Source organism: Tyto alba, unplaced genomic scaffold, assembly GCF_018691265.1.
Source record: "Tyto alba isolate M040663 unplaced genomic scaffold, T.alba_DEE_v4.0 Super-Scaffold_48, whole genome shotgun sequence".
NCBI lineage: Eukaryota > Metazoa > Chordata > Aves > Strigiformes > Tytonidae > Tyto > Tyto alba.
In genome coordinates, this window is record NW_024881324.1 from 23,872,822 (window position 1) to 23,890,726 (window position 17,905).

General features: G+C 40.7%; 1 protein-coding gene across 2 annotated transcripts in view; it reads left to right on the forward strand.

The window, feature by feature from the left end:
- Positions 1-17,905, forward strand: part of MYO10 (myosin X) — a 169,515-nt gene that overhangs the window by 67,974 nt on the left and 83,636 nt on the right. For both annotated transcript variants that reach the window (XM_042806731.1, XM_042806732.1), the window contains exon 3: positions 4,037-4,195. In XM_042806731.1, coding sequence (XP_042662665.1) covers positions 4,037-4,195 — 159 coding nt within the window. The remainder of the gene's footprint in view (positions 1-4,036; positions 4,196-17,905) is intronic.

Sequence of the window (17,905 nt, forward strand, 5' to 3'; positions counted from 1 at the left end):
AGTAATACTTTGGGGAAGTGTGAGTGTAGATTTCACTCTCAGTGTCTAGGGCTTGACATTGTGTCCTGGAGGTCATCTGGCAAGGTCTGTGGGAAGCATGGCTGTTGAGTAGGTGGACCTTGACACTGCTCTGGCTATGTCCCCATCACAGCAAGGCTGATGAATTTTACCCAGTTCTGGAGAGAATAGAATTGGGCTAATAGTCCTGTTATTTCTGACCAGACATGAATCAGAACAGAGGGTCATATCATCAGAGCTTAGAGACCGGCCATCAAACAACATCAGTATGGTTTGTTTTCAGTTTCTAGAGATCACCCTCTTTTTAATGTCCATTCAAATATTCCTGTCCCTACTTACCTGTCTCTTCAGTTTTTCCTTTTTGACTCAAGAAAGAAATCTGACTCAGCAGCATATGATTACTTTTTTTTAGGTATATTTGCTTACTTCTTCTAGGCTGACACTAAACAATGCTCCTTTAGCCCCTGAGTGTGGGTTCTCCGTTTCATCAAGCTGTTAACATTTGGGCATCCAATAGTTCCCTCCTACGTTATATTCAAACCCCATAGTAACATTGATCCCCTGGATTTTCAGATTGCTTCCTCATTTGACTTCCTTTTTGGTGTGTACATCGTGGCACTAGAAAGCCATAGTAGGAACAGTAGAGTAGTTTTGAAGTGTTGTTCTCCTTTCCCAGTGAAATGCTCTTTACTGTTGTTTAGCTGAGTTCGCTGTTTTGTCTTGTATTTCTTCAGCTTGTTCTTTTTGTTGTTCTTCCTTGCATTGCTCCTTCCTATCTCAACCTCTAATTTTCATTTCCATAATAACTTTGAGAGTTCTTATTTTGCATGCTGTCTCTAGTTTAATTTATAGTTTTCCATGTATTCAGCATGTTTGTTATCTTGGACCATTTATATCTTGAGAGGAAAGAGGCTTTTGCTGAATTCTCATTTAGGCTTGTCTTAAATTTTATTGCAAGTTTCCTGCATGTTTTACTTGACCTTCCAGAAATGTTGGCAAGATCCTTGAGGATAGACACTCCTGCACTCTGCCAATGGGCTGCTCTTGAAGTTCAGGAGCTAACTTTGTTCATCTTCCTCTTCTGCATGCTGACCCCACAGAATTGCTCTTGGTTCCTATTTCCTGAGGATTTCAACTGCTGTAATATTTCATAACATGATCTTTTAATTAGTAATGATAAAGTTCAAGGTGTTTTTTTCAGGTCCTTATCCTAATAAAGGCTTGAGTCAAGATGAAATAAAACAAAGCAGGCTTTTCAGGGCTTGAGCAGCAGGACTGCAGAAAGCCTGTTTTAAGGAAATGAGGTCTGTGCATGTGATCCTGCTGCCCTGTCTGATGACTTTGATCTTGTTAGATGTTTTTGACCAACTTTTACAGTGGGTTTAGGAAATCTGAAGGATGCATGGTTCTGGTAAAAGTTGAAAGTAGAGGAAAAGTAACTCCCCAACATTGGGAAAGAGGTCCCCCTCCTTTCTGATTTGGCTGGCAGCCATTATGACCATTTGGTATGTTTTCTAGCTGGTTGATGCACAGACCTATCTTGGAATCAGCTCACAGAGTCATTTCCTCATCCAAACAAGGAGGCAATGTATGAGAACCGAAAGTATGAGAACAACCAGCCTGAAGAAGAGAAAATAGTGGGTTTGAGTAGGAAGGATGAATCTGCAGTGAGCATGCTTAATAGTCCTGCCGTGCAGAAGTCAGTTATCATGTTGATTTTGTTGCTGAATTTCTATAAATTCCTTATGTTAATAAATGTGCTTAGTGATATATGGGGTGCTATGCCTGCCCTACTAGCCTGTGCATCACATATCAAGGAATAGAAGTCACAAATATGAAGATTCACCTTCTAGAAGTGATGATTTGTTTCCTTTCCATGTTCACATGAGATGGACTCACAAGTTACATGCCATCCCCTTCTGGTTTCCTAATTCTCTTACTGAATCGATTTTTCTGTTTTAATTCCAATCTGATACATGGCCTCTGCTAAGTTTCTTACTTTTCTAGGATTTGCTGTCTTTAAATCCCTTTTATTTCCAAATTTCTCAACTTACAATATTTTTGTATACAAGAAGTAGGAACTTACTCTTGAGATGTAATTACCTTTAATTCCACTTGCACTTTGTGTGGCTAGTTTTGGGACTGTTAACACTGTTTTTGGTCCCAAAAGTTTTGTTATCAATTGATGCTGGTCACGTTCATTCTGTCTGTTAGATATCTGGACTGCTTGCCCCTGGAGCTTGTACAAGTGGCTGCTTGCTCCATCCTGGCCAGCATCTCTCTGTCCTGTACAAATGCTTGTCCTGTCATCTTGAGGGTTGCTTGCCACAAAATAAGGCTTTCCTGCACTTAGGGATTGTGCTTTGGATGCTATGAATCTGTAGGTACTTTCTGATGGTTTGCACACATATCCTGCTGATCTCTGTACTGCCTTCCAGCACCTGCTAGAAATTGGTTTCCTGGATCTCCTTCCTTCCCCAGCCTTCCTCCTGCACAGTTTGTGCTGGTGCGAGTGACGTCTGTAACGGAGCGATGGCCTGTGCCAGCACTTGGTATGCCCGGGGTATGATTTCAGTGAACAAATATTATCAGGCTGTTCTACATCAGCTGGTGGGATATCCAAGTACAGAGCTTCGATGTTAAGTCCACCCTGCATTCAGCCTTACTTCTTCAACTTCTTTTTCTCACTTGTCTCAACAAGACAGGCAACGTCACTGTTTTCCTGAATGGCCTCTTATGATGACACTTGTTCAGTCTTCCATTACCAGGTGCATATGTATGGTTTTATGCTGAAAACAGCTGAAGGGTTTTATCCTTCTGCACAGATGTGGCCCCTTGGGCTGCCCCTTCTGCCAGGCAGGGCTGCGCGATCCCCAGCCCGCGGTGGCAGTCCTGCAGTGCTCACCGGTGCTCGGCCTGCTGGTCACGGTGCTTCTGCCATCTGCTTTAATAAACACTGTTTCAAAGGACTTTGGAAAGTGTGGGGTGTTTGGTTGGTTGGTTGGTTTTTTAAATGTTCCACATCATTAAAGTATTTGCATTATTAACCCTACGCTTAAATGTCTTACACTGAAACGGTGCCATTAGCAGGGACTAGTATTGCCTGAGTAGCATTGGCTATGAGATTCAGGCATATAAGGATGAGCTGCCAAGATATAAATTAAAAGGAAATAGGAAGCTGAATTCTGAAGCTATTGTTTTATATTCTTTAGTGATGTCATTAGTATTCATAAAAGTTTAACTAGATTGGGGATGTGTACATCTTCTGAGCATACTTGTGATAATTTTACAGAAGATATATAGAAGTGTTTTCTGACTATTTAAATTGTGGGGGCGTTAGAGCTTCTACCGTCTGTTTGGAACAGGCTTCAGAAATTTTTCTTAAAAGTCCATTAATTAGAAATTTATTGTCCTATCCATTTCCAAATATCTGCAGCACACTGAACGTAGTGTGCTACTTGCATTAGGAGCAATGACCTAACCCAATAACCGTCCTGACCAGAGAATTGAATGGAAACATTTAAGAGGATTTCAGATCATACATATAAACACTTGCAGCCTGTTAAAGCAATAAATTTAATTGCTGGTTTACACTGTAAAACATTTACTCGGAGAGTAATTTGAGTATAAGTGGGATTTAGTATAAAGTGTGGAGTTTTGTTTCATTGATTTTGATTTTTTGGGAACGATTATTGCTTGGTTTATTTTTGTCCTGATAAAGTCTTAACAGTAGTCTAGTGTGAAACGAGATTACATTTGCCATTAAAAAGGAAAAGACCTTAAAGTCCTCAGTGCACTGTCAATATGTACTAGTTTCATATGACCCCCCTGTACCTATCTGGGGCTTCAATGTCAGAGAAGCTTTAGAAGGTATGACTGACAGGCTATTATATTTTACAAGTGTGTACCCTGATAAACTTGATAGGGAATATGAATGAGTATGAAAGCTCCATTCCCAGATAGGAATTTTTGAATGTGTGCTCTGATTATTATATTTTCTTTGTTTCCCCTCTTTCAGGTATTCACTTACAAACAGAGCACGATCACACACCAAAAAGTAACGCCTATGCATCAGACAAGTGCAGAGAGCGTGGAAGACATGGCAGCACTTGTAGATCTCCATGAAGGCTCCATTATGCACAACTTATTCCAGCGATATCAGCAAGATAAAATCTATGTAAGTTTCTTCTAAAATTAAGAAAAATACCCCCAGGGAATGTTTTTAATGTGTAAGTGGTGTTTGTGTTTTTCTGCTCTGTGGTATCTCCCCCCCTGGTGTTTTCCAGTTCTTTGTGTATCCACATAGACCTGAAGTGTGCCTCATCTAGGGACTTCTCACAAACAGTGATGGGAGGAGAGGGTAGCTCAGGGCTGGCTAGGCAATCCCTTTGAAACCTTGAAAAACTGGCATGCTACATAGGCTTTTACACTTCCAACAACAGGGTTGTGTAAAGGGCTCTTGTTTTTCTCTTCTTTAGGCTCTCTGCCCCAACAATGCGCGGTGTGTACATCACCAGAGAGTATGTGTTGGGATTTAGTCTGAAATTTAATTATGATAAAAAGCGAGAAGGGGCACAAGGAAATTATGTTCCTTTGCACATTACCTTTAAAGTTGCTAGTATGGGAAATCCTAAGTGTCGACGTAGTTCTCTTTACAAAAGTCCTTATGTATGTTTTTTTCCTCAAAACAAATGAATCATTTCAGAAAAATCAGTAACCAAAGAATGACAGGACAATAGCATATATGAACAGTCCTGCACGTGTGGGGAAAAGTAACTACTTGAGAAGAGTTTAGTGTGCCACCGGTGTTACTAGATTAGAATATAATACTTGGCGTGAGTCAAGATTTTTAAAAATTGTTTTCTGAGCCATTATGTGTACTCAGATGGAGGACACTTGCCCCTTTTAAAAACCACATAAATGAAAGGGGGTGATTTTTTGAAGAGGCAGATAACCTTGTTCTAAAGAAACAAGTCCTAGCTCATTTCTTAGCTTGTCAAGGCAAGTTCAGGGTATTCCGATACGTGGTGCTCAGTGCAGTGTACGTTTCTAGACAAACAGGTTTGTGTGCTGTTAATGATGACAGATCTTCAGTTGCTGCTGAATACTCATTGTCCCTTCAGTCTTGTGAATTTTACTGCTTACGCTTTTGAGTCCACCTCAACTGAAAAATGATTGAAAAGGTGGTTGGAACAAAGGTGTGTTTGGAAATGCTTTTGAAAGCCTCTCTGTTGTCCTATATATGTAACCAGGACCTGATGTAAGTAGCATCTTCTTTTCCCTTTCCTCATTGGTACCCTACTCCTGCTGTGCCAGTGGTAGTGTTTTAGCAGGACAGGGCTCCAGCAGCAGAAATGAAAAGAAAAGCCGAGTAAATAGCTTGAATTATTTTATGAAACCTCATGTATATATGAGCATGTGTTGTAGGAGGAAGTGGTGTCATTGTGAAATGAACTGTGTCTTTTCAAGCCAAAATCTCTTAACTGTATTGAACAGTTCAATGATACTTTAATGGTTAATTAAAAAAAAAAAAAAAAATGGACTGAAAGATGCAATAAGTTTACCTTCATTGAATGCATACAAGGCTGAAGAAATTAGGTTTCTGGTCATTCTGCTTTGGAACCAGAGAAGTTCTTGTACAGGACAGTAGAAGCCATGGGAGTTCATGCCTGGAGCAATCAAAACTTTACAGATTGTACATTTGCCTTCTCCCTTCCCTCCAAAAAGTTCTCTCATTTGTCCAGGAATTGATTCATCAGTGCAGTACATATACTGCCTCCTGTATCCCCTTTGGCACCTTGGATGTATCTGTCCCTTGTGCATTAGGGATAAATTGGGAAGACATGTGACTCTCTCCACTCTTGAATTTAGGAGCTTATCATCCCATTGAAAGACTTCTTGCCATCCCTGAATAAAAGCTACTGTATAATTGCTGTGGCCTGGCTTTTAGCTTACAGGTCCCTCTTTACTTCAGCTCTGTGCACCGCCTTGTTCACATCCTGAGTGGGGGAGAAAAATATGCAAAGGTAACACAAGCATTTTACTGTGGTTCTTGAGTCCGACAGCTTTTTGTTAGTTTTCTCAGTGGTAATGAGACTAGGAAGTACCTTTGTACCCTTAATGAGGAATGTGCTTAATTAGGATGTAAGTTTTGAGGCTTGCTTCTTCACACACACACACAAAAGTTATATGAAGTGCAATATACTAAATTGTAGTGTAAAGTATATATAATTTTAAAAATACAGAAAAAAACAATTAAAAGGAGATTTGAAAAGTTGCTTTCTCAGGAAAGACAATTATTTATGCAAATCTTTCACTGTTAAGTTGTACATTTGTCTGAATTTGAGGAGCTGTTTTTCCAGCATAAGCATCTAAGGAAAGTATCTTCAGATGTTTGAGTTCAGTTTTATCTTCCTTTACTTTCGTCTCACATAATCATACCCATGTTCCTAAACTCTTCACTACTTCCTAATTAATGCTATATTTGCTATGGATGCCAAGTTTTGTCAAACATGTCAGTGACTTTGCTGCTGCCAACAACTGCAGCTATAAAGGCTCAGGAGAGGATTTTCTTTATTTCTTGCTGTTTCTTAGGGAGGGAGGAATACTGATTTAGCATACAGACGATATTTGTGCATCTGTGCCTCGTGAATCTTGTTGGCTTTGTACTTAATGAGTTGAGACTCTTAGCTGAATCTGTGCTGTTAGCGAGGTGAAGGACAAAAGTTGTTCATGCCTATGTGCAACCACTTTTTTGTATCTGTGTCAAGTCTGTTGACATCTGCTTGTAATAGTTTTTGTCTGAATTTCTGTATAATGGCCCCCCAGTACCTAAAGGGGGCCTACAAGAAAATTGGAGAGGGACTTTTTACAAGGACATGTAGTGATAGGATGAGAGGTAACCGCTTTAAACTGAAAGAGGGTAGATTTAAATTAGATAGAAGAAAGAAATTCTTCACTATGAGGGTGGTGAGACACTGGAGTGGGTTGCCCATAGAAGCTGTGGGTGCCCTCTCCCTGGAAGGGTTCAAGGCCAGGTTGGACGGGGCTGGGAGCCCCCTGGGCTGGGGGAAGGGGGCCCTGTGCAGGGCAGAGGGGTTAGAACTGGATGGTCTTCAAGGTCCCTTCCAACCCAAACCATTCTGTGATTCTATGAAAAGAAAATAACACATGCTTTCCCATTTTGGCCTGTGAGAAGTATGGGATGTACAAGCCCTTTCTTGATTACTTGAAGTAGGCTCCTGTCTGGTGTTTTTTCAGGTTTATAGATTAATACTGCTTTTATCGAAAAGTTTGCTTCAAAGCTATCTCTTTTGTTTCCTAAGAAAGGAGCAGAGTTAGGATGGCGATGTTCATATTGTGCAGGGGTTTTCATTACTCCTTCCTCCATTTTACTCCATCAGGAACAACTTGATATGGGAAGTCCAGCTTCACTGGCATGCAAAGTTTAATGCCTGGTTTTGAATGTTCAGATTAGCTTGTGTGCTAGTCTGCTCTGTGGCAAAATATAGAAAGATAAACACTAGTGCTAAAAGGAGAAGGTGCCTCTGTTTGAAAATTGAGCCTTTTGTGAAGGCGAATGAGGGATTTTGTTGTCTCTGAAGCACGGCCAGCACGGGGCACGCGAAGTGGAGAGGGGAAGTGCTGCGGCAGCCATTCTTGTCGCTGTTCAAAGGCAAGCTGTTCCCGAAGCTGTTGATTCTGGTTTACTTTTAGTAAAGTACACATTGCGGAGGAGACTGGCTTAGCCTTGGAGAGGACGCCCTAAACCACACCGCGTGGATTGTGCTGCAAGATGCACAGATTATGGTGTCTGAGCTGGCTCGGGGATGAGCCGTGGTTGTCTTGTCTCTGTGGCCAGTGGTTAGTTACTGATGCAGGCGAGGGAATTTCAGAAGAGCAGACCAGAGGATTAGAGCAGCTTTTGCTGAGGTGAGAGGCGGGTTGGAAATAACTGCAGTATACATTGTGCAGGTCAGTACAGAGGTTTTCAGTGTCAGATCCACCCTCGTTTGCCTGAGTTCAAGCAATAAACAAGTTTCAAAGTGCATCTGATTAGTTTTTTCCTTTTGAATTAAGCTCTGAAGTGCCAGGTAGGTGTGTGCCCCTTTGAAGTGGTGATGATGTGACACGTGCCGGTCTTGTTTAGGTGGGGAGCGTGTACTGGTGCCCAGAGAGGTGTGCTGCGTGGGGTGGGGTGTGGTGGTCCATCAGCTGCCCTCCCCTGATGGGAAGAGTGGCCTCCAGGTTGTCCAGTGGTTGGGCGTGGTGGCCAGGAAGGGTGAGAGAGAACATAATAACCTATTTTTGCTCACTTTCAAATTAGGATGGCAGTTTGCCCTCCAATAATTATAACCATGTGTTAGGTTTGTGTGCATGCGTATAATAACTTTTGTACCAGCCACGTAGACATGTAGTGCTGTACCAGCCACATCCACATCAGAGGGAGGATGATGGTAATTAGCTCAGTTTTCATGTCTGGCTTCCTTTTTCTCTTCAGCTGAAGCAACAAACATGAAATAACTTGGATGAGAAAGCAACTTTTCTCTGATTTTTTAAAAAGGTGTTAAATTGGAGAAGCTGTCTCTTCCCTGACAAGGTTGCTTGCAGAGTTCCTAGCCACTTAATTACACTGAATGCCCAATTATCTGTTCTTAAAAGGTATATTCACTGATTTATGCATCGATCTTTAAATCTATTTGTGTTTATTTACTTTAGCAGCTTGTTCAGTTGTAGTTTGTTAAGCTTGCAGGAATTAGATAATTTATCTCCCTCAAAGTCAAGAGAGTTCCCCGAGGCAGCTAATTGATGTTTGTGCATCAATAATCACCGTTGAGGTTTTTTGAAATTCTGTTTGCAGACACGGGCACTGTAGTATCTAGGTCAGTTGCTCTCTGTGACTTGCTCGTCTAAGTTTTTACATATTTGTTTTTTTTTTTCTGAGTACAATAAAACCCATTTCAGATGTGGTGCTGTTGCTCTGTGCCATGTTACGATGGTCAGCAGGAAGTGGATGCTGCTGCATGTTATAGTGAGAACATAGCAGAGCACACTAAAGTCATGGTTAATCAAATGCACACAAACAGACATATTTCATACACTTTGAAAGCACTTCTGTTCAGGTGTCCTCTACCATGGATACAAGTTGTAGGTGGAGGCAGAGCAGCAAAGGAAGATCGTTAGAAGACAATAGCCCCAAAGTGTTTGCTTATAAAGACAAAAACTGTCCTGACTGATTTCTTAAAAGGAAAAACTTGGGTGTACTCACTGCAGAAACTGAACCTAAAAAGAATGTGCATCAGGACCCATACACCATCCTGGACGGCTCAACAGCCTTGGTCTTTGGCCTGTTATGATCAGCAGCATAACCAAGGATGGGCCGCTGACTTTAGAAAAATAAACAATGGTGCGTACAGATTGTGTAGTTAAGTAGTACCATAAAATATATGTAAATGTTTTACATATGCATTTAGACCAATTCCTTAGTTATTACACTAGCTCCTGGAACTACATTTTTCCTGGTCTTGTCTGCAACCCAGCTGCGGTTACACAGTTCTCTCCACAGGCATCCAATCTTCTAGAGCAGTCCCAAGTAACCAGTTTGCAGGATCTGCTCAGTGGTCACTGAGGAGACTGCTGTTTATTTAATTGCTCTGCTTTTACAGTAAAGAAATTTTAAAAGTGTGCTGATGAATCAGTGTTTTTCGTGCCTTCCTATGCTACTGGGGAGATGGGGAAAATTCTCTCCACCAGCTTCTTCAGCGGAGGTGCAGAGAGCAGAGAACACCATTGTTAAGAATGCATGATAAATGTCTATACATAGCTACTTACCTCCATAATTAGCATGTTATGCTTACACACATCAGATAATGTTTTCAAAATGTAGTTCAAAGTGAGTTCCTGTCTCCAAGCATTAATTACAACTTCCATTTCACATCTGCTACTAGAGAGCAGCAGACAAAGATCTATATAAACACAGCAGGCTTTTAATTGGAAAGCTAGTGGAATTTATTTCTGCTGATTGCTATTTCTAAAGGATGGTCAGTTATATAGATCAACAATTCTCTGCCAAAGGCCAAATATAATTTTTTTTTAATTTGTTTTTTTTTTTTTAATACATGTTAGTGGGAGAACATAGCTGTAATGATATGAGGAGTAAACAATTGCCATTGCTTGGTTAACCAGCCTTGCTTCTGAATTCCTTCATGCTGCAGAACTTGTGGGACTGCTAATAATAATAATAACAACAACAAGAACAATAAAGAAAGTTTGCCTGAACTTCGTCCTCACAACTGAAAATATTGGGGATTTTAAAGGTGCATATTTTCAGATCTTAGCAAATATTGCAGCCTGAGGTGTTGTGATTGACATGATATCATTAAAAAGATCATAAGGCTCTGTGTAATTGAATTGCACTATCATTTATGCAACAGCTACACAAGCACATAAATTTATATTCTGATTTGCAGCACAGTTAGGTACTTGTTGCTAACCTGCTGTGTGTATATGCTGCAGTAAGGACCTTACCCTCTATCATCAGTGGGCTGTTTCAGTGAGACAGATGGGGAGGCAAAGGAGGTCAAAGTTTTATTAAACCATAAAAGAACTTGCATTTTCTGTCTGCTCTGTGCCAGTATTTTTCTTCTCATTTTGTTGGTTGGTAGGAGAATAAGTAATACATGCAGAGTCAATAGGCTCAATTTCTGTTGACTTCTATGGGTTTTGAATGATACCTAAGCCCCACTTAACAATAACTTCATATTGAAAACTGCAAAGTAGAGATCTATCATCTTTGTGCAGGTTTTGTCATTGGTGATGGTATATATTGTTAATGTCTTCTCAGATTTGAAGGTTTGCTTTCGTGTTGTTTTCTCCATGCCTTTATTGAACGTCACTGCTAACTTTATGAGCTGAGAACAGAAAGTAAACCAACATGCAGAATCAAAAGGAAAATTTTTCAGTCGTTTGCAATAAGTGCTGACAGCACCTTAGTGACATTCAGTCAGAGCTTTTGCAAATGGTGCTGAACATTTCTGCGTGAGCCTTTGCCTCACTTGCAGGTAAGATTTGGCTCCTTTCTGTAAGGTCTGTTGCTCCCAGTCCCACAAAGGCATTGAAAGGAGGGCAGGAATTTGGACTCTGATACTTAAGCTGCTTGTCTGTCACCAGCACATGTTTTCTTTACGTGAGTTAGGCTTTGACTGTAAAGCAATCTGCACAAAATTTACTGCTTGTTCTACACAGTCCAACTGTCTTATTCAAATATTCCAACACCTTAATAACATAAAGGCCACAGGCAACCCATTTAAGTTGAGAATGAATTAAATTACTTTTATAGCTATTGTCTACCTATGTAAATGGACTATTGATTCATAGCCAGGCTGTTACTTTTATTTGAAAAGATGTAGTCCATTTCTCGCAAGCAGTTTCAGCTATTTCTTTTTGATGTCTGTCAGTCCTTCCTTCTAAAAGCAAACGGAGTCCAAAAGTTCCATATAGCATGTTTTTGACTGCTAATACCATTTGACATCTTAGTGTTGATTTCTAGACCCAAGGCTATTTGGCAGCAGCGTGATACCATCCAGCAAACTATCTGGCATAGACTTAGATTTCAGTTATTCTGGCTTTTGATTTCTGTTTTCATGCTCTGTTAAAGTACAATTCCTGCTCTTCCTGTTCTCCTCCTAAAAAAGCCCTTTCTACAGAAGAGGTCTTAAAACATTTACCATAAAACAAGTCTTGGCAGGCTTGAGAGGTGGGCCCGTGCAAACCTCGTGAAGTTCAGCAAGGCCAAGCGCAAGGTCTTGTACATGGGTCAGGGAAATCCCAAGCACAAATACGGGCTGGGGGATGAGTGGATTGAGAGCAGCCCTGCGGGAAGGACTTGGGGGTATTGGTGGATGGAAAACACTGTGAGCCAGCAATGTGTGCTTGCAGCCCAGAAAGGCAGCCGTGTCCTGGGCTGCATCAAGAGAAGAGGGGCCAGCAGGTCGAGGGAAGGGATTCTCCTGCTCTATTCCACTGTTGTGAGACCCCACCCGCAGTGTTGTGTTCAGCTCTGGGGCCCCCAAAAGCAGAAGGACATGGACCTGCTCAAGTGGGTCCAGAGGGGGCCATGAGGATGATCAGGGGGCTGGAGCCACCCCCCTTATGAGGCCGGGTTGAGAGAGTTGGGGGGGTTCAGCCTGGAGAAGAGAAGGGTCCGGGGAGCCCTTCGAGCGGCCTCCCAGGGCTTAAAGGGGGGACAGGAGAGGGGGGGAGGGACTCGGGGAGTGTAGGGATAGGATGAGGGGTAACAGCTTTAAACTGAAAGAGGGTAGATTTAGATCAGATATTAGGGAGAAATTGTTTCCTGTGAGGGTGGAAAGACACTTGAAGAGTTTGCCCATAGAAGCTGTGGGTGCCCCCTCCCTGGAAGGGTTCAAGGCCAGGTTGGACGGGGCTGGGAGCCCCCTGGGCTGGGGGAAGGGGGCCCTGCCCGGGGCAGGGGGGGTGGAACCAGATGATCTTTAAGGTCCCTTCCAACTCAAACTATTCTGTGAATAATGGACCATGGAAGTTACAAAAATGTGGATATCAGTATGTAAAATACTTAGAGGCAGAATGAAACAGATCTCCAAAGCTTTATATTAATAAAATATTTCTCTAGTGGTCTAGAGACACTGGTTATTGGTATATCATCTACCAGAATTTTTATTTTAATTTCCATCTGTTTTCTCTGAAAAGCCCCTTCATCTTCCCAAGGTGAATGTATAGGAAGGAATAAGAGGATTTTTTTTTCTTTTTTTTTTTTTTTTTTTTTTCTGGAGTGTGAATTAGACTTTCAGACAGCTTTGAAATACTCATTTTAGCATTGTGCAATAACAAAGCAAGAGGAAGAACTAGTGTGTGGCCACAGGCCATTTGAAATGATGAGCCATTTGTGGGGCCTTTTCTGATTTGAGCTAGAGATTGCCTGGTTAGACTTAAGCTGTGCACTTGTGCACACAGGTTGCTGCAGTTTGATGTGCAAACTTACATCCACATGTTGTATTGCAGCCTATGAAAACGACAAAAATCAATGTCTTGTTCCGATCGATCATGTTATTTTGTTCCCGAGGTCACCTCCTCTCTCACGTGGCGATGGTGAAGACAGATACTCTTAAATAACCGTTTATATAAACAGTCTATGCACAAAAGATCATGTTGTGGCATCCAGTAGGTAGGACTGCCACATGGTAGACGTTGTATTGTATTAGCAAAAAAATGCAATAAAAACAAGGAGACTAGGTCCTTTTTATATAGGAGAAAAACTGCCAGAAACCTGTGACGTTGTTAAGTAAGGAAAGATGTCTATCTGACATCAGTATTATTGTCTGTTGTTTCAGGGTTTACCTTTGGCTGTAACACTGCTCTTTTATCAGCTTGTCTTCATACTGGTTTCGTATTTCCCAACTGGATTTTTTGGTGCAGATTCTGGATAACACTTGTAGAGTTTCCTCAAATATCTCCATGCACATGGAACAGTCTGTTCAGAAGGAGAAAATTAACGGGAAAATAAAATGAGATTAAGCTATGAGTGTATCTCTTAACCTGTAGAGAGCTCTTAATTTTGTTCAGGTTCCTCACCATCTCTGAACCTTCTGTGGAATTAAGCTAAAAGGTGTGACTGCCTCTGCGCACAGTTTTGGATATTTATGTTGGTAGCTAAGGTGACCAAACCCCAGTTTTTAACGCTGAAGAAATAGACAGATCTAGGCAACTTCAGTTAGCTGCCTAGAGCAAGGACATTATGGATGTAGAAGGGTGAAGCTGTAGGGAGTGGAAGGATTCACTTAGTTCAGAAGTTAAGGTTGCTGGGTTGCAAAGTACCACTTTTTTCATGAAGGGATAGTATAGCCTTGGGGAACAGGAAAGTGTTGCTTAATAGTCTTGTACCAAGGGAAGTTTAAGGTCATGTTCCTTGGGTTGAAGGGTCAACATAACAGCCAAGGATGCATCTATTAGGGTGTGCTGTTGCCCAACAGCTGCCTCTGATCATCTAAGTCACATTTGTTTTTAAAAAATCCACAATTATTCCAAAATCTTCTTGAGAACTGTGCCAGTGAAAACAAGCATGAAGCATAGCTTTGAAAATGCCTTGGTCTGTTATGTCTTGGATCTGATCTGTGCTCAGCACAGGAAGGGAAAGGGCCACCAGGGAGGGAGTAGGTATAAGAGGCTGCTGCAGCTTCCATCGTGGGCTGAAGCACATGGGAAAGTGCAGCTAAGCAGTGTGAACATGCCTGAGAAGATGCTTTTCAAAAGCAATGATATGGAGAATATTTAGCCAGTGGGTCTTGGATGTAGGGAGCTGCCTGTTGGTATTTGATCTTCTTATTGACATTCTCTGTTATATTCTGGTTCCCTTCTAAAGGTCTTCTCCTATGGATGCTAACTTGCATTTGTCCTGTGGCCTATGTGTTTCCAAACAGCTCATTTTGTAACTGACCTTGAGAAGAAAAAAGGACAATTTAGGGGTTGTAATATTGTGTGAATTGACAAGGAACACAGAGGTAAAGAAAAGCAAAGCTGATATAAATCTGTGCAGCTGGAGTCCCACCATGAGTCACCAAACATGCTGAGGGCTGCAGAAGCCCATGCATGTAAGGATGATTATAGAGTATGACATTTTCATCTTAGAAATGGCTTGATTGGTTGAAAACATCTAAACTTGTAGTTTAGTACTTCACTTTGATTATGGTTTTTAAGAAAGGAGCTTGGCTTCAGACATTTTAGTTTATAATTTAGGGAGACAACTGGATTCTGTCCCACTGAAATTATCATGGGACTAGCTGAAAGATGGGGGTTTACTCACCACAGAGAGGATAAATCAAGGTCCTACCAAGAACAAGGGTATTAATTATCATCCTGTTTAAGGCATACCCTTGCCCCTTCTGTTGACTTACCTAAAAAACACACCAAAATATGGCCCAGCCATCTTTCTCCTTTTTATGTTGGTGTGTATGTGGTGGTTGACCTAGTTATCTTTGCCTCAGAATAAACTCAGTCATGATGATCAGCAATCCTTTTACCAGAGAGAACTGGGAACAACGGAGGCTATATCTGCAGTGTGGGTGAAAATCTTCTATTCCCAGGTTTTGCATCCTCACACCTTGAAATCTGGTGTTGAAAACATAACAATATTAATTCAGTAATGTTACTGTAGCGGTGATGATTTAAAGGTATGAGACACACACAAGTTGCATGGAACAGTGATAGAAACCTTTTCTATAGGTTGTCTAAAAGTGACATGTAAGTAGCTTTCTAGTCAGCCAGTTGTACTGCAGATTTATTTGGTTTCCCAATATCAAGGGTAAACCCAGAAAATAATATTTGTTGAATAAATTGTCAGGTTGATACTAATTACCCTTTAAAAAAAAAAAAAAAAAATGCCCTTACTTTTCAGACACAGAATCAGTTCCTTAAAGTGACTCCAGGAAAGTCAGGTGTTCCTCAAAAACAACCCAGAAACATAATTTTTGAGGCATCTGTAAACTTGCTCTTGTTTCTGTAATGAGATAGATTTTTATTGTCCCAGATCAGAAGGTCTTAAAAAGAGCTCTTAAAAGAGTTGGACAAAGTGTTGCTTCTCAGTGTTAATGTGTATGTCTGTAACAAAACATCTCAATTCTTTATTTGATTGCTTCTAGCATTTCTAGTACCAGGTTGTGAAAAATACGTTGATTCTTGGTGTCATTGAATAAACACAATGATAAAAAATTGAGGAATGCAGTCTCCTTGTGCCTGTTTTAATAGCGCAAGCAGTTTTAGTTTCTGTCGTGATTGTTTATCAAAGGCTTAGTTCAGGAGCAGCACGTAATGCCCTTTAATAGAGTCCTCCAGCCTGCTCCTGCCTTCTCTCCCACCTTCCCCGTAGCATGAGATATGCAAAGCCTGAAAGAATTCCAACTTCTCCCCCTTTTTTGTCCCCTATTTATGTATTTATTTAAGAAAGAAGGAGGAACGGGATGTATCAGATGCTGGAAGTCTGGGAAGTACAGGTGGTACCTTGATGTAGAGGGTGAAAGTTGGACCTGAGAAAACCAACGTGGGATAAAATTGATGAGATTACATGGGAAGAGCAAGCTTGAAACTCAGAAGTCATAAAGGATCCTCAGAAATAGAAAAGTTATCGTGGGGATGCAGAAGTCTTGACATAAAAGAGAAGAAGTAGGAGGTGGGTGGTTGCTGGATATGGAGGAAACTTGAAAGGATATACCCAAAAAAGCATCTGTGAAGGGGAAAAGATGAAGAACAAGCTGGTCCTGATACATTTAGTATGTTTGGTTTATAGGATTAATTAAGTGATCTTGCACTAGGGCAGTTTCCTTTTTTGTTGCTTTTTCTGTGTAGAGAACCTGAAAAAAAAATCTGAAGGGAAAATTTCTTACTCTACTTTTTCTTCTTTTAGTTCAACAGCTTTGTCTTCATGGGAAAGACAGATATTTAAAACTGTATTCAGTTCATCTATTACAAACTTGTTTCTTGTAATTTTAAGGTAACTTGCAAAAGTGTATTTCAACCGGGAAAGCTTTTTTCATCGTCTACATTTGTTTGGCATCAAACTGAAGTAAACTGATTGGGTCTTCCTTAATAAATAAATAAATCAATCTCTTATGTTAGACAGGACTACTCTGACCATTGCAAGTTTTTCTAGGCTATTTCTGTGAGTATCAGAAATCTTTGTGAGCTCTTGAATCTTGTTAAAGAACGAATTGGTTTTGAGTGTTTGAAGAAGTCTGGGGTGATTTCAAGACACAGATTCAAAGCTGATTGCTATCAGAAAGCAACAAGCAAAACAAAAAAGCATTTATAAAACTGATGAAAAATATCTTCCTTTCTGAAGTACATCTTGCATTTTGACTCTTAAGATGCCATCTCCTTATTGAATGTCTAGCTGAGAAGGCAGGACTTGACCTAATTTTGAAAGTCCTCTTAGAAGATTAGCAAACAATCTTAACTCCTCTTTTTGTGCTAAAAGAGGGAGCAGGAGTGTCTGTGGTTTCTGACCAAAAGTATTTTGGGAAATGCATTATTGATGTAAAATTTCAGTAAAAATTTGCAAGTGGAAAAGAAGTCCTACCTTTTAATATTGCAGTCAAAGCGCTGCATTGAAATTCAGGCTGAATAACTCAACTTTCATTTATTCTTGAGTTTCAATAAATACATTAGCGGTGATCTGATAACTAGTTGATGCTGGTTTAGTCTGTAACTAAGTAATTCAAGAGTTTGTATGTGGTTCTGTCTGAAGTGTTGAGCTGGTCATATAACAGAAAAGTAAACTGTTCTGTTCATTGCCACAGATTTAAGAAGTCAGGCTTCTGATAGGACCTCTAAATAGTATTTATTTGAAATACCTCTCAAACTATTTCAATTGGAAATCATCAGAAATGTTGTCCTCCTGCTAGTGCTCTGGCAGGTGCATGAGCACACTTCCTATTCATAACTGCTTTGGAGTGCTTTCATTAAAATAAGTAATCATTGACTGTGACAATCAGATTAGAAACTGCAAAGAACAAAGAGAAAATTTAATTCACTCTCTTCTGAGCAAAGTGGAAGTGACATTCTTATGTGAAAATGCCTTTTCTGAAAATTCATCCAAATGGCTGCCTGGTGATGTTAGCATAATAAAGTAATTTAGACATCCTGCTTCTGACTGCTAACTGCTTTAATTTGCCATACGAAGGTGCCTCGTGCAGAAATAATGTTCAGGAGACGATACCCATCCAATGAACAGCCCCGCGTGTTTTTTTGTATCTTTACACTGGTTTAACCTGCTGCTAAGGTGCTTGCACTTGCAACCCGGGGAAATCTGCCCTCCAAGAAAGGGGTCACATTGGGCGGCTGCTCGGAGTCCCCAAGGCGA